This window comes from Mucor mucedo, assembly GCF_025094135.1.
Source record: "Mucor mucedo strain NRRL 3635 chromosome Unknown EV154scaffold_117, whole genome shotgun sequence".
Lineage (NCBI taxonomy): Eukaryota > Fungi > Mucoromycota > Mucoromycetes > Mucorales > Mucoraceae > Mucor > Mucor mucedo.
In genome coordinates this window covers 89,874-105,572 of record NW_026252401.1, presented here as the reverse complement: position 1 = coordinate 105,572, position 15,699 = coordinate 89,874, and the positions used below count along the sequence as shown (strand labels likewise).

Sequence of the window (15,699 nt, the reverse complement as noted above, 5' to 3'; positions counted from 1 at the left end):
AAATAAGTAAAGTTTCCGTCCTTATCCCCGGTGTACCACCTGTAATGCTAGTAGAATTTAGAGTGGCGTTGGATTATATCTCTAATGATCAAAATACAAAGATTTATTAAAACCTTGGCAAAAGGCATCTCGTTTATCATAGCCAGCCTTAATTTCCCTTGCTTTAATTTATGGCTGCAGTAAGTATCATGTCTTTCCCCAACTGTCCTAATTATACACTCGTGTCCCGAGTGATATTTGGCTCAGGGGGGAAATAAGGAAAAAAAAAAGATGTCCCTGGGCAAATATCCTAAGCGTAATTTACTATTTGCCAAGTTCACAGCACTACGGCCTTATTCTAAATTTTAATGTCTCACATACCAATCTTTTTGCTTGACGTTTGTTTAATTTATATTTAAATGACAAGCGTCTATCTAAAGCAATTTTCAGGTGATATCTAAACTTTACGAACACACACACACACACACACACAAAAAAAAAAAAAAAAAAAATTGATTTGCACAATGCATCAGCAGACTTTTATATTTTTCGTACTTGTTCCGCACCCAAAATAAAAATGGCAAACCATAAAGGATCACTCGTTGCTTCCGTTGTCTCCAGCACTAAAAAAGGTCACCACAATTACGGTCTACTTAAAATAGAACACAATGAACCCACTTCAATAATCACTAGTGTCGATGCCGTAGTCTTATGTACCTTTGCCATTCCTTTTCATATATCCATACCCGACTTTCTTAGCTTTGTTGCTCCTGTCGACTCTTTTGTGAGCCACTATAGAGTGATTCGGTAAAACAAAACATAAATGCCTTTTAAAAACAAAAGAAAGAGCTTGCACATTAAAATAAATTATTAGTGACACCGTGCCTGATTCTTACATGGTCTTGATGAAGTTTCGAGATCCACGTTCAGCAAATGATTATTATAACCAATATAGCAACAGACTCTTTAGTTCCATGGAGGTAAGAAAGAAAGAAAGAAATAACTTGACCATGACAAGTTATTGAAGGCAACGATACTAATAAAAAAAAGTGTAGCCAGAGCGATGTCAAGTGGTTTATATTGAATCTGTCGAGACCGGATCTCACATGTCCCCGTTTCCTTTCCCAGAAGCAGATCAGGAAAGCGAGGAACAATTATCTGCTTGTCCCGTCTGCTTAGAACCCATGTTGGATACCTTGACGGGATTACTAACAATTTTATGCCAACATACCTTTCATTGTCATTGTTTGTCGAAATGGGGTGACGGCAGTTGTCCCGTATGTCGATATTCACAAAAAAAGCCTTCCAACGAACTCGAGCAACAAGAACAAGAACACAAATTAACAAGAACAATCCCAGAGGAAGATCGTAATATCGGGGATCAAGAGGATCCCAATGAATGTGCAGTCTGTAAATCTGTGCTTCACCTTTGGGTTTGTTTGATATGTGGGTATATTGGATGTGGAAGATATGCAGGATCTCATGCGTATGATCATTATAAGGAAACAAGTCATCTCTATGCTTTAGAAATAGATACACAGCGAGTGTGGGATTATACAGGTGATGGGTATGGTGTATCTATTAAAGATAAAAACGTGATTGACTGACCCCGTCTGACTTTATGATAGATATGTGCATCGATTAATACAGAATGCAGTCGATGGAAAATTGGTCGAATTACCGAGTAACACCGAGAACGAACATGCTGCATCTCAGGTAGAAATAATAATTATGTATGTGTGATAAAGGTCTAAAAACAACTACGGGACATAGGAAAAAGAAGAAGCAATAGCATTGGAATATAACTACTTGTTAACATCACAATTGGATTCTCAACGTATCTACTATGAAAACCAAATGGAAAAAGTATTTAAAGAGATATCTGGTTTAACAATGCAACTGGGACAACTGACAGAAAAAGCAAATGAAATCAGATCCAACAATCATAGGATAGAGACCGAAAACAAGGTGAAGGAAAAGGTCATCTCAGATCTTGAAAAGGGTAAAGAAAAAGCGGATAAGAAATTGGAAACCTGGAAAGAGAAATCTGAATCTACCAAACATGTGTGGCTAGAAGAAAAAGAGGTATACATATCAGAAATTCACATTTATAGCACGCACACACACACACACACACATTTATAACTCTTGTCGTTTTGTAGATAACAAACTCGCTATTACAAAACAACGTAGTGATTTTAAAAAGCATGGAAGATCAGGAAGCGGCCATCAAGGAATTGAGTGACCAAGTGCGAGACCTCATGTTCTTTTTAGAGGCGCGTGAAAAAGTACAAGGTCATCCTGAATTAGAAGGTGGAAATATCGAAACACACACGCCACAACAAAAGCATGGCAAGCGTAGAGGTAAAAGATAAATGTTGACTGCTACCACAAAAATAAATGATTGTATTGTTTGTTGATTCAAAATATATGCGATTTGTTTTATTTTAATGAGTGATAAAAGAGTGAGAAAAGAAATTTAAAGAGTAGAGAACAATTCATGGTACTTGGGCAAAGGCCAGTACTTATCAGCACAGAGCTTTTCCAATTGATCAGTCAAGAGACGAGCCTTTTCGATGACAGGAGACACCTTGGTACAGGCATGGTCAGCAGCAGCAAAAGATTCTTCAATATGTTGAGCTTCAGCCAAGACACTTTCTAAGCTTTCAGCAGCATCTTGAAGACCAGTACAGATAGGAGCTAATTGAGACAACCACTTCATTTCGGGTGCGGATTCAGCACTGATTTGCTTCATGAAAGCAGCAGATTCAGAGAGTTCACGACGATAACTGAAGGCAGCAGGTAAAACGTGTTCAATAAGCATACCCACAAGGGTTTGTGCTTCGATATGGATTTCCTTGGTATACTTCTCGGACAAAATATGATAACGAGACTCTAATTCGGGTTCGGTAAAGACACCGAGACGCATGAACATCTCCTTGTTCTTGGGAGTCAAAAGACGTTGGAAAGCTTCAGGACTCTTGACAATGTTGGGAAGACCACGCTTGGCAGCTTCTTGAACCCACTCATCAGAGTAGTTATCACCTTCATAACGAATGTTCTTGGTAAGGGTAATATACTTGCGGATAACAACGAGCATATCCTCATCAGAGGCAACAGCCTTATCACCCTTTTGCTTCTTAAGATCATCTCTGATCTCCATGAGTGCAGAGGCAATAGCAGAGTTAAGAATAGTGACGGGGAAAGAAGGTGATTGCTTGGAACCAACAGCACGGAACTCGAACTTGTTACCAGTGAAGGCGAAGGGAGAGGTACGGTTACGATCAGTCATATCACGGTTCAACTTGGGTAAAGTAGCGACCTTGAGATCAAGAGTGGTACCAGTGACACGCATGTGAGTGGTTTCAGTACCAGCCAAAACCTTGTTGACAGGACGACCTTCTTCAATAGCGTTCAAGACTTCGTTTAATTCAGAACCCAAGAAAGCAGAAATAATACCGGGAGGAGCTTCTTGAGCACCAAGACGATGGTCGTTGGAAGCAGAGGCAACACCGGCACGGAGAAGATCACCGTGATCATAAACACCCTTAAGACAGGCAACCAAGAAGAGTAAGAAACGGTAGTTGGTTTCGGGAGTAGAGGTAGGACTCAAAAGGTTGTCACCACGGTCAGTGGATAAACTCCAGTTACAATGCTTACCGGAACCGTTAACACCCTTAAAAGGCTTTTCGTGGAAAAGACATTTGAGCTTGTACTTGTGAGCAACACGATGCATGATATCCATGGTCAATAAGTTGTGATCGACAGCAAGCATAGCTTCCTCAAAGATGGGAGCAGCCTCAAATTGACAAGGAGCAACTTCATTATGACGAGTCTTGATGGGGACACCCAATTTGGCTAATTCAAGCTCAATTTCGCTCATGGCAGCCAAGACACGAGTAGGAATCTTACCAAAGTAATGATCTTCAAGTTGTTGATGACGAGCGGGAAGTCCACCAATCAAGGTACGACCACAAGTCTTGAGATCAGGACGGAGAGCATAGAGAGCTCTGTCAATCAAGAAATATTCTTGCTCTGTTCCCAAAGTGGTGAAAATCTCCTTGGTGCGAGGAACATCTATTAAAAATATTGTTTAGTTATATATATTTAAAAGTCAAATCCCAAACTGAACCAATCATCAAGCCAACTCAGTTTAGAAAAGGTAATAAATACGTACCATCCTCAATAGGCTCAATAAGATGAAGGATTTCCAATGCAACCTTGGAGATGACAGAGGAAGATCTCAAAAGAACAGACTTTTCATCAAGAGCTTCACCGTTATAGGAAATAAAGACGGAAGGAATGTAAAGAACCATGGTTCCGTGAGGACCTTCTTGAAGGAACATGGGACTAGCAAACGTTTGTTTAGTCTTTTCACTCGAGCGTTCACACACACACACACACACACACACACACTCTCTCTCTCTCTCTCTCTCTCTCTCTCTCTCTCTATTACTCACCTCTTGGTGTCCCAGACGGTATAACCACGAGCCTCAAAAGTGGTACGCATACCACCGGAGGGGAAAGAAGAAGCATCAGGTTCAGATTGTAACAATTCTGATCCGGAGAAGGTTTCAAGTGCAGTAACCTGTACAAATATTTATGAATTAGTACAACGACACACAAGGGAAAATGATTGATTGATTGATAAATAAAACTTACATCAGGAAGACCGTTAGAGAAGGTAGTCTTCAAGGTGAGGAAAGAATCGTGCTTTTCAGCAGTAGAATCATTCAAGGGTTGGAACCAATGAGTGAAATGAGTAGCACCACGCTCAAGAGCCCAAACCTTGGCAGCATGAGCAATAGCATCGGCAGTGACCTTATCCAAGGTTTGACCACCCTTGAGTTGGCTGGAGAAAGTCTTGAAGACAGGCTTAGGAAGTCTGTCAGACATTTCTCTGGTACCAAACACGTTTTTACCGAAAACTTCAGACATGAGTTCTTGTTTACCATTGTTCTTGGGGAACTCTACAGTACGATGGTTTCTACCTAAAACACCAGTGACGATATCCACACGAGCTTGTTGGGACATTGTTTATATATATATATATATAAAAAAAAAAAAAATAAAGATAAAGAAAAAAGATTATTTTGGTCAAAATTAAATCATTATATTGCACTGTTTTTTTTTAAATATCCGCGCGTCCCTCCCCCACCCCCCTTCCCTTTTGCCCCCGTTAAGCTTTTTTTTAAATTTTTAATACCGAGTCACGGGTGATCTACATTGTCTAATTATAAAATTCCCATGGAAGCGCTTGTTTCTTTGTTGTTTTAAACCCGCAGAATTATTCATTATGTAGAACTGGTCTTTTTAAAATTCATGTTTGGGGTAAAGACGGCTGTGCTTTTTGTTTACATGCATCTAATAATAAATAAAATCAAATGAGCCTTGCAAATAAAAATAAAAAAAATTATTTTAGGCGCAATTTAGAAATGATAAGAAAAAATAGTGCTTCTTCCTTTTGAGGCACAATTTATTTCTATGATTAATATCTTGCCTGCACCCATATTATACTCACAAATATAGTAAAATATACCATTCTGTATTGTCTGACAAAAATATTATGTTGTCCAGAATTAAAAAAGGGCACGTTACACGCGATTGTATTTTGTCGGATAACATTTCTATATTTTATATTTTTTTCTTTTTCTGTTATCAGTTGGGGGGAGGGCAAAGATAACACACGAAAAAACAAACTTTACCCGCTTTGATCGCGCTTTGTTTTTTTTTAGGGTAAACGACCCCCCAGTACTATTCAAACTCCGTTCCGAACCCATTCTGGATCTGCATCATTTCGGCTTTTGTTTGATCTACGTGAAATAACACGTAACATCTCTACAAAAAAAAAACATCTATAAAAACCCTAGCTTGTAGTTACAGCTTATCTAGATCATTATTATCATTTTTACCTCTTCATATTATGTCTCTTACTGCTACTCTTACTTCTGCTGCTGCTGCTGCTGCTGGTCATCGTCTTGGTGGTGATGAATTTAAGCCTGAACAAAACCTTTCTGACTTTGACGGTTACAAGTTTGCTCCTATTCGTGAATCTCAAGTATCTCGCGAGATGGTCACTCGTTATATGAATGACATGCTCTATTATGCTGAATCTGATGTTGTCATTGTGGGTTGTGGCAGTGCTGGTCTTTCTTGTGCCTGGGAACTCTCCAAGGATCCCTCCTTGAAAATCGCCATCATTGAACAAAGTGTCTCTCCCGGTGGTGGTTGTTGGTTAGGTGGTCAACTCTTTTCTGCCATGATTGTTCGTAAACCTGCTGACAAGTTTTTAGATGAACTCGAGATCCCTTATGAAGAAAAGGAAAACTACGTAGTTGTCAAGCACGCTGCCTTGTTCACTTCTACCATCCTTTCCAAGCTTTTGATGCGTCCCAACGTTAAACTCTTTAATGCCACGGCTGTTGAAGATTTAATTGTCAAGAACGGTAAAGTTGCTGGTGTTGTTACCAACTGGACTTTGGTCACTCTCAATCACAACACCCAATCTTGTATGGACCCCAACGTCATTGAAGCCAAGGTCGTTGTTTCCGGTACTGGTCATGATGGACCTATGGGTGCCAGTGGTGTCAAACGATTGGAGTCTATTGGCTTGATCAAGGAAAACAAGGGAATGCTCTCTCTTGATATGAATGCTGCTGAAGATGATATCGTCAGATATACGCGTGAGGTTGTTCCCGGCATGGTTGTTACTGTATGTGTTACTCTTTGTGCAAGCACAAAATTACCCACGACTAACTTTTTTTTTTTAATCTGTAGGGTATGGAGTTGGCTGAGCTCGATGGTGCTCCCAGAATGGTACATCCCGACACAAAGATGACTCATACTGCCGATACGCTTCCCCATCGATACTAACACTATTCTATTTAGGGACCTACTTTTGGTGCCATGTTAATCTCTGGCCAAAAAGCTGCCTACGCTGCTCGTGCTTCTCTTGCTAGACAAGCTGCAGAAGAGGAGAAGGCTTCTGTTTCCATCTAAAAAAGTGTTTCTGATATTTGGCGTCTTTTTTTTTCTTCTGTTATTATTTTTTTATATAGGTTTTGAAAGTTGGTTGTTGGAATAGTTTCTTTTTATTTCTGTACGACTGGCTCTAGGGGTGCTTGGTACAATCTTTTTTATTTTGTCCTTGCTGAGATCATACCCTTCGAACGTGATTTTCTGCATAATAGCAGCGCACGGAAGTTAGCCCATGTCAAATTCTTTTTTCCCCTCTTTAATAAAAAAAAACAATTTTTGTTCTTTGTCTTAAAAATGGGTTATTCGTAGCTTATGTCGGAATAGAATAGAGCTCATAAACTTGGGACTGGATAAAATATGAGCACACTTACAAAAATATAATCACAGTGGTGCACTCAGTGCTTAAAAACCCGCCACCTGTAGTAAGAACCCTCAATCAGTGGGTGGTAAACACGTTGAGCTAAATTATCTTCTAGGGCGGATGATTGTAACACTTTCTTGTAAAGGCACATTACGTGAGTGCTCCCAACTGAACAAATTCTCAATGTCTGCTTCTAATCCACGCTCATAATCGATCTTCGTAAAGGATAATCCCTCATCTGTTTCCTCATAAAAGATACACATCTTTATTTAGTAAAAAAAGATTCAAATAATTTAATCATTCATTTCTTGGAATATTTTAGATGTGATACGAGGTAAGTGAAATATATACTCAAAGTTAAATTTGAGCATCGGTGGTATGACTTGCAATTTATTTCTTTTAAAAGTAAAAGTAACGATGATGATGGCAGAAAATACCAGTCTCTCAATGACGATGCAATACACCGCCAAAGGTTAAAAAAATCGAGTATTTAATTCTTCCTCACACAGTCTCTGAAAAAGACAAGGATTTCTGATAAAATGCAGTTGGCGACCTTTTCAACTGGCACATACATACTCAGCACAGTAATCAAGTTTGCATCGTCTTAATGCAATTGTGGACGATGGGGTTCCTGTACGAATACACACACTGACTCAGCAGCATATGTAAGTTCGTTAATTGTTAAAGGTGCCGTCATGTCTTCGTGTAGCTGTTAAATTTAAAATTGCACAAGTGGTAATTATTTAGTTGTTAACAACAAACACTATCATAAGCTATTAAAAGAAAGAATCGGGGTTGAGGAATATGTCAACAGATATACAAAAATGTATAGTTGCCCTTATTACATGATAGTCGGGTGCACTGTATACCTTATTTATCGCTCTAAATAAATCACAGGATAAGGAGTGATAGTCGTTTAACGTGGCCATTTATTATGCCTCTCTTGTTTCAAAAGTTTATAATATGGTCGAGCTTAGACCGCGTACTTTATGGTGGATATTGTGATTATCAGTTTGGTACTTTGGGAAAGCTAATGTACTTCCAAAGAGTATAGCATGACCGGTCACATATAATTTAGTTTTCTCATCTTAGTCCAAGTCCCCCTTCGATACCATAGGAACAATGTTCGGGAATTAAAAATAAAAGACTAACAAAGCAAGTTTTGATTTTCATGCAGTCATACCCAAAACCTTAAACACTAATTAAAACTTGTCCAAATCAAAGTATCGGCTTTCTTTATGTACAGTTAAAAGGGAGAAGTGCTATGTTATTTTGATTCCTTTTATTTTAAAAAAGAATAGTCGAGAGTCTATCAGTTAGCGATTTACTAAGAGAGACAATTAAAATTAGCAAATATAATTGGGTTTGTGCCTTTTAGTTTATTACCTGCTTCATAGCATCTTTCTTACCCTTGCGGTCAAGGATAGCAACACGACTCTTATCCAACTTGAGGTTGGTGATGACAACCTTGGAGGGAGAGATACCAATAGGAGCAGTGGCACCGTTTACCTTCTCGCGGGAGACACGATCAATGTGAATAACCCACTTCTTACGGTAGACTTGGACAACCTTACCCTCACGGCCCTTATAGGTACCGCGAACAACCATGACCTCATCGTCCTTACGGACAGGAATAGAGCGACACTACATGGATTATTAGATTTGAGAGGAAAAAAAAAAAAAAGAAAAGATGGAAGGTGTATTTACGCTGTGCTTTTCACGGAGTTCCTTGGATAAAGGAGCACTCATAATCTTGCGACGAACATCGGAGGTGGCAGAGAAATGGGCCTTTCTGCTCTTACGGCGAGAAGAACTAACGTCTAAATGAAGGTCATGTTACTAATGAGCCCAAAAAAAAAAAATCAGGGTGGATGTTTTTTTTTCTTAATTTTCTCAAATCATCCATCCATTAATGAAGTACGTACCAGCACTGAATTTCATGGTTGAATAGGGTGCACAGAAAGAAGGATCGATGTATGCATCATAGCTCTATTCCCTTCAAAACTTCTCGGACTTTCTTGTGGGGGGTCCCGTTTCTGTATTGTCACCCCCCATAAGCTGGGAATTTTCCACGCATAGTTGGAGGCAACACTATAAAAAAAAAAAAATCACTCCGGGCCGGACATGACCAGATAATTCATACTGACTGTAACGCGTTTGATTCGCGTCTGTTGATTTTTTTCTTTCTCTCATTTTCCATTTGACTTCAAAAAAATGTCTCTCGTCAATATTTTAAATATCCAAGTTTTAGACAACCCCACATCATTTAAAAACCCTTTTCAATTTGAAATTACTTTTGAATGTAACGCCCCTCTTAAAGATGGTAAGCTTATAAACAAAAGAACCTAAAAGGAAAAAACGTTAATTAGAACGTGCTTGTAGATCTTGAATGGAGAATGATTTACGTTGGAGCTGCCGAAAGTTCTGAGTATGACCAAGTACTTGATTCTATTATGGTTGGCCCTGTTCCTGTAGGCGTTAACAAGTTCGTTTTCTGTGTAGGTTACTTCATTTAAACAAGACACACGCAGTGACTCATCTCTTTCTTATTTAGGCTGATGCACCAAAAATTGAATTGTTGCCTATTAAAGACTTGTTGGAAGTAACCGTTGTGTTATTGAGTTGTCTTTATAACGATAAGGAATTTGTACGTGTTGGCTATTATGTGAACAACGAATACACAGACGAAGTCTTGCGTGAGAACCCTCCTGAGCAAGTCATCATAGATCAGTTACAAAGAAACATTTTGGCAGATAAGCCCAAAGTTACAAGGTAAAATTGACAATTATTCAAACATTGTATATTGCATATTAATTTTGAATTTCCTACTTTTAGATACACAATTGATTGGACCAACCCTGAAAATACTATTCCTCAACAAACCGAGCAATCAGTTGATCAGGTATGATTTAATTACAGTCAATGATATTACCTGCTAACTTTTTTTTTCTTGTCTGTAGGATATGATGGTTCAATAAACAAACAAACAAACTCTTGAGAAAAAGCTTACAAAAAATACCATTTATATCAAAATCTTTCACTATTATGTACAATAAACAATCTAAAAAAAAAAAAAAAAAAAAAAAAAAAAAATGGAATTGAATGATAAACAATGAGAGTTTATTAAGACGTATGTAATGCTAAAGTTTATTTGTGAGTGTGTAATTTATTCAACAGAACATTGGAGAGGTCCTTTTGAGCGAGATTGGCTACAAACATCTCTGAGGAAATTGAAACGACGAATGTATCTGGTGGTATTTTTGATTACTTCAAGGCTAATCTCTGGTTCTTCTTCATCGTCAGTAACGTCTCCACACGAAAATCCGCCTGATGATTGTTGTGCTCGTCTTTTGTTCTCGTTTAATTTAATCGCGGCCATTTGTTCTTCGAGTTTAGAAAGATCGTTGCTTCTACTAACAATTTCTCTTTGAATATCACGGATTGCTCGATGAAGTGAATACAAGGTAAGTTCACTATATAAACAAAACTTAGTTTAATATCCTATGGCAATAACCCCTCTTTCTGCTTACCCTGCATTATGTTCATTCTTGATCTTATTGCGCTTCTTGTATTCTTGCAACTTAAATTCCATATTGCTCAAGGTAGACTCATAAGCTTCAGCCTTGTTTTCAATCATACTTAATTCATCCTTTGTTTCGGCGTCCATTTCTCTTTCATCCAGTACGTCAATAATTTTGTCATCAAATTTCTTGCCCAAAACAGTTATAATATGCTCTTTTTTGTCCGTCACTTTTAATTAAAAGCCTGTCAATAACATATTCAATTTGTTTATCATTTAACTCACATTTTTTACTGGCTGCAGAAAGAGATTGGAATGATTCCTTCATTTTGGTTGCCTTTACTTGATCCTCGGCAATACTTGCAATAATATTTTGTGTTAAAGTACCATATTCAGCAACGTCGCTCAAGTTCCACACAGAGTTCTTGTCTTTTAAGCTATCCTCTGTTTTCTGTCCACGGGCCATTGTGTTTGCCTTCATCACATCATTAATCTTTTCATGGATCGAACTTAACTCATCAATTTCTTCACACACATTGATATAAAGTAACTCAAACTCACGTCCCATACCATCTAAGGCTGTAGGCTTGAGCTTTTCTTTACCCTTGACTTCAGAAGTAGCTTGTTTAGTTTCAACTTCAGATCTTTTGCTTTCTACAGCAGCTGGTTTTGATTCAGCAACAACTGCAGCTTTCACTTCAGCAGGTTTGGGTTCGGCAGATTTGGCCGCAACAGGACTTTTTACGGTAGTAGGAGTAACCGGTGATGCACTCTTGGCTTCGCTAGGCTTGGTCAGTGGCGATGTTTCTGTTTTGGTTGCTGTTGATCCAAATGTCGTATTACCGAGTGCTGTAGGTGAGCCAAACAGTGGTTTACTTGCAAGAGAGTCCTTAGCCACTGGTTTCTTTTCCGCAGATCCCCCAAATGTAGTGGTGGATCCAAATGAAGGTGAAGTTGTAGGTGTTGTAGCTCCAGGCACTGTATTTTTTGCAAGAGATCCAAACCCACCACTACCAAGAGTAGCTGTAGATCCGAATGAAGGTGTAGTAGCTCCAGGCACTGTATTCTTGGCAAGAGATCCAAAACCTCCGCTACCCAGTGTCGCTGTTGATCCAAAAGAAGGTGTGGTTGTAGGTGTTGTGGCTCCAGGCACTGTGTTCTTGGCAAGAGATCCGAAACCTCCGCTACCCAGTGTCGCTGTTGATCCAAAAGAAGGTGTGGTTGTAGGTGTTGTGGCTCCAGGCACTGTGTTCTTGGCAAGAGATCCGAACCCTCCGCTACCAAGAGTAGCTGTTGATCCAAAAGAGGGCGTAGTTGTAGGTGTTGTGGCTCCAGGCACTGTGTTCTTGGCAAGAGATCCGAATCCACCGCTACCCAACGTAGCTGTCGATCCAAAAGAAGGTGCGGTGGTAGGTGCTGTAGCTCCGGGTACAGTGTTCTTTGCTAGAGATCCAAAACCTCCACTTCCCAGTGTCGCTGTTGATCCAAAAGAAGGTGTGGTTGTAGGTGTTGTAGCCCCAGGCACAGTGTTCTTTGCAAGAGATCCAAATCCGCCTACAGCAGAAGTCGAACCAAATGATGAGGTAGAGCCAAAAGCGGAGGTGGCGGGTTTGTTTGCTGCGGCACCAAATGCAGACGTAGTGGATGAAGAACCAAATGATCCAAAGCTTGATTTGGGTGATTCAGTGGATGTCTGTCCCAATGACATACTACCAAACGAACTCTCTGAGTTTGGTACAACTTGGTCGGATTTGGCAAACGAGGACAAAGGCTTATTAACTTCAGGTGCACCAAATGCAGGTTTGTTAGCGCTAGAGCCAAAGTTCGTGGTGGATCCAAATGTAGGCACTGCTGCGGCTGGCGTATCATTACTAGATTTGGCAGTGGCAAATCCTGCCGAGGGTGTTGCGGGTATCTTTTGTGCTGACCCTAAATTAGAAAAAGAAGGGAGCCCTCCAGCAGCAGAAGAACTAAAACTTCCGAAACTGAAGCCAGAAGATGCTGGTGTAGGTGAAGTGCTACTTTTACCAGATAAAAGATCGCCAAATGAACTAGTGCTTGTAGATCCAAATCCAGAGAAGTTTGGAGTCTGTGTGACGGTAGGAGTATGAGCAGCAACAGTAGGATCAGAAGCGGGAGCGGTAACCGGTGCTGCTGTTGAAGAAAATGTAGGCGGAACATAAGGTTCGCCTCTACGAGCAAGGTCTATGTTATAACAGTGATAAGCACACACATGACCTTCATCATTGAGAAAATATAAGACGGGCATGGGATCAACGGCTGTATCATCATCACCAGCATCGAACGATGGCAATTTTTCATCCGCAGTATAATCGATGGCCATACCAAGAGGATAGGTGTCCATTGAGGTCTCAGTAGATAAAGGCAAGAAAGCTAAACCATTCTCGGGTAAAGACCAAGTAGCCCATTCTCCTTCTTCATTTTGTCCAAGAACAGACACGTCCGTTGATGCAGCATTGGTAATAATGACAAGATGCTTGATTTCCTTTCCTAAATCACGAATAACTTCCATATAAAAATGATTTCCTCGTCCTTCTGTTGTAAATATAGGTGTGATTTCAGCTAAACGAATATAATCAGGCTCAGTGGATCCATTTGTTGGTTTTCTGTTGATAATATATCCATCATTCACAAAATCATCATCATCACTGGTACGTGGACGGCTATATAAAGCGAGGAAAATATGATTTTCGATCCATAACACGTCCTGAACTACGATTGTAACTTTTTAACACAGGATTATTTCAACTACTTGGTCAGAATATTTACCATATCTGTTTGTTTCTTCTTCCCCATGACCTGCACTCATGGCTGCAGGAATAGGTAATTCCGATTTTGCTACGCCCTTGGCATCAAAATGTAAAAGTTGTCCTTCAGTAGTTCCACATACAATTTGCTTTCCCTTGGGAGACCAACAAATCGCTGATATATTGTCCACGGGAATATCACACTGCGTATTTCCCGTATTGATATCGATAATTTTACAATGGTTGTCGTCAAACAATAAAGCTGTCAAGTTGGGAAGTGCTTCTGGATTAGGTCGTAAATCTTTAATATTGAGTTCCCAGTCGTAACTTTCGATTGGTATAACTTTCTCTTTCTAATACAGAAAATCAAAAAATAATAATAATAAGTAGATACATTTAAAAATACAAAGTTTCAAGAAGTTACTTTGGTCAGGATATCGTTGACATTATAAATGAACAAATTACCACCTTTCAAGCTAACCAGAAGCAAAGTCTCGTCGCCAGAGAATCGAACTTGTTGAACTGGTTTTTCCAGAGGGACACAAATAACGTCTTTATCAATGGTGACAGCAGCACCATTGTTGGCACTGTAAATAGCTTGTCGAAGTGATTTTGTGGTGCCAAAAGTGAAGCCTTTTATTTGTTTTTCATTCAAGCTTTAATATTTATACATTAGAAAGCACAAGTGTAAAAAGATTACCTTTGGTTGTAGCTGAAGCGTAATAACCATTCTTATTTGAGACGGCAAATAATGAAACAGTAGCTGGATACTTGGTTACTTCGAAAGGTTCCTCTTGCAAAATAACTTTGGCGTCAGGAACAAGACCTGTAAATTTAAAGAACTACGCATTTTATTTAGTTTTCCTCTCATTAGAAATTAAATGTTGAGACACGCTTGTTTACTTTGACGTCGGTTGGGTCAATGAGCTCGTTAGAATCTGCCAAGGCACTATACGGATTCATTTTGGTTTTGTTATAAAAAAAAAAATACGCGGTCAAAAAGTTGAAAAAAACTTTGGATATCAGTCAATACAAGTCACGTTTCAATATGTTTGATATATGCATAAAGTCCAATCCACGGGCCATAATCATATCAATTTTCTAAACTTAATGGGATAACCGTTTTTTCTTCTTCATTATTGATACATGCTACTTCTGAAAGACGGATAGACAATCACCAAGGTTCAGAATTGCTTGTATATACGCGTGGGGCTATTTGCAGATGTTCAATCAACGGTAAAAGAAGGCTCTTTAACAGGGATACAGCAGCAGTTCTAAATTTTTGCCTAATATTAAATTCATTGATGGAAGAAGATTAAATACCAAAAAATTAATCAGAACAGCAAAGCGGGAATCACAGAAGAGGGATCCAGAAAAAAAAATCAATAATTTTCCGCCATAATTATCATTATAGTTGTATCTTAACTTATAGTTACTCTTTTACTAAATTACCTTGTCCGACTAGGTAAGCAAAGTATCTGAATTTTATCTTCGCTGTACAAAGATTAATTACTTTTGTCTCAATTTCATTTCTTACTCTTCCAAAAAAGGCAAGCCAAACTTCTAAATAATAGTAACATCGTCTGAATATCAAGTGTAAAAACTGTAAGCGGATAGATTAATCGGACATGATAATAAGCAATTATCACAATGCATTAAGGATAGATAATAATAGATTCATGAATCAAAGTTAGTGTTCAGAAATTGTACCTGCAATAATTAGATAAAACATGTTTGGTTAGCTGTTCGCTCAGGCTTTTGCACATATGAAAATATTTTAAATTTGCATCAATAGGCCAAAGCAAACGACTATAGCCTATTTCTCTATTCGCTTGCTAACGACGATAGTGGGTCGAAAGACAGTTTTCTACAAGAAGCATTAAATGCAACTATCAAGTCACTGCTCCATGGTTTTCTTTCTTACCCTGTAAATAAAAACGCGTAAAGACTACGCATACATACACACAAACAAAAAAAGTTTACGTCTATACGCGTAGTCTAGCGGAAAGCAGATTAGAAGGCCGCCTTATATAGAAGAAACTAAACGTTCCCCTTTGGTCGCTCGTCCTTTTTTTTAAAAGCGTATAATACAG

At 38.9% G+C, this 15,699-nt stretch overlaps 6 protein-coding genes across 6 annotated transcripts; 3 read left to right on the top strand and 3 right to left on the bottom strand.

Moving 5' to 3' along the window:
* Positions 1-449: 449 nt before the first annotated feature.
* On the top strand, positions 450-2,406 carry EV154DRAFT_522752 (uncharacterized protein). The gene is made up of 6 exons (XM_051603029.1): positions 450-786; positions 854-959; positions 1,035-1,546; positions 1,608-1,695; positions 1,753-2,064; positions 2,142-2,406. Exons 1-6 carry the CDS (start codon positions 557-559, stop codon positions 2,352-2,354), a joined length of 1,461 nt encoding a protein of 486 aa, XP_051453405.1. The 5' UTR covers positions 450-556; the 3' UTR covers positions 2,355-2,406.
* Positions 2,389-5,109, bottom strand: EV154DRAFT_522750 (uncharacterized protein). Its single transcript, XM_051603028.1, has 4 exons — positions 4,642-5,109; positions 4,440-4,567; positions 4,157-4,329; positions 2,389-4,056 (listed from the first exon to the last, which is right to left on the bottom strand). Exons 1-4 carry the CDS (start codon positions 5,011-5,013, stop codon positions 2,459-2,461), a joined length of 2,271 nt encoding a protein of 756 aa, XP_051453404.1. The 5' UTR covers positions 5,014-5,109; the 3' UTR covers positions 2,389-2,458.
* A 771-nt stretch (positions 5,110-5,880) lies between these two features.
* On the top strand, positions 5,881-7,252 carry EV154DRAFT_522749 (thiazole biosynthetic enzyme, chloroplastic). Its single transcript, XM_051603027.1, has 3 exons — positions 5,881-6,691; positions 6,757-6,795; positions 6,868-7,252. The coding sequence occupies exons 1-3, from the start codon at positions 5,903-5,905 to the stop codon at positions 6,976-6,978; spliced, it is 939 nt and encodes a 312-aa protein (XP_051453403.1). The 5' UTR covers positions 5,881-5,902; the 3' UTR covers positions 6,979-7,252.
* Positions 7,253-8,692: 1,440 nt separating this feature from the next.
* EV154DRAFT_539944 (translation protein SH3-like domain-containing protein) lies at positions 8,693-9,259 on the bottom strand (the record flags this gene model as incomplete). Its single annotated transcript, XM_051604382.1, has 3 exons — positions 8,693-8,962; positions 9,026-9,138; positions 9,244-9,259. 3 exons carry the CDS (start codon positions 9,257-9,259, stop codon positions 8,693-8,695), a joined length of 399 nt encoding a protein of 132 aa, XP_051453402.1.
* Positions 9,260-9,511: 252 nt separating this feature from the next.
* Positions 9,512-10,396, top strand: EV154DRAFT_522743 (histone chaperone). Its single transcript, XM_051603026.1, has 5 exons — positions 9,512-9,641; positions 9,701-9,816; positions 9,873-10,090; positions 10,154-10,220; positions 10,279-10,396. Exons 1-5 carry the CDS (start codon positions 9,533-9,535, stop codon positions 10,294-10,296), a joined length of 528 nt encoding a protein of 175 aa, XP_051453401.1. The 5' UTR covers positions 9,512-9,532; the 3' UTR covers positions 10,297-10,396.
* A 22-nt stretch (positions 10,397-10,418) lies between these two features.
* EV154DRAFT_605990 (uncharacterized protein) lies at positions 10,419-14,592 on the bottom strand. Its single transcript, XM_051607508.1, has 7 exons — positions 14,510-14,592; positions 14,307-14,448; positions 14,031-14,239; positions 13,629-13,959; positions 11,124-13,571; positions 10,849-11,068; positions 10,419-10,791 (listed from the first exon to the last, which is right to left on the bottom strand). The coding sequence occupies exons 1-7, from the start codon at positions 14,567-14,569 to the stop codon at positions 10,485-10,487; spliced, it is 3,717 nt and encodes a 1,238-aa protein (XP_051453400.1). The 5' UTR covers positions 14,570-14,592; the 3' UTR covers positions 10,419-10,484.
* Between the last annotated feature and the right edge of the window lie 1,107 nt (positions 14,593-15,699).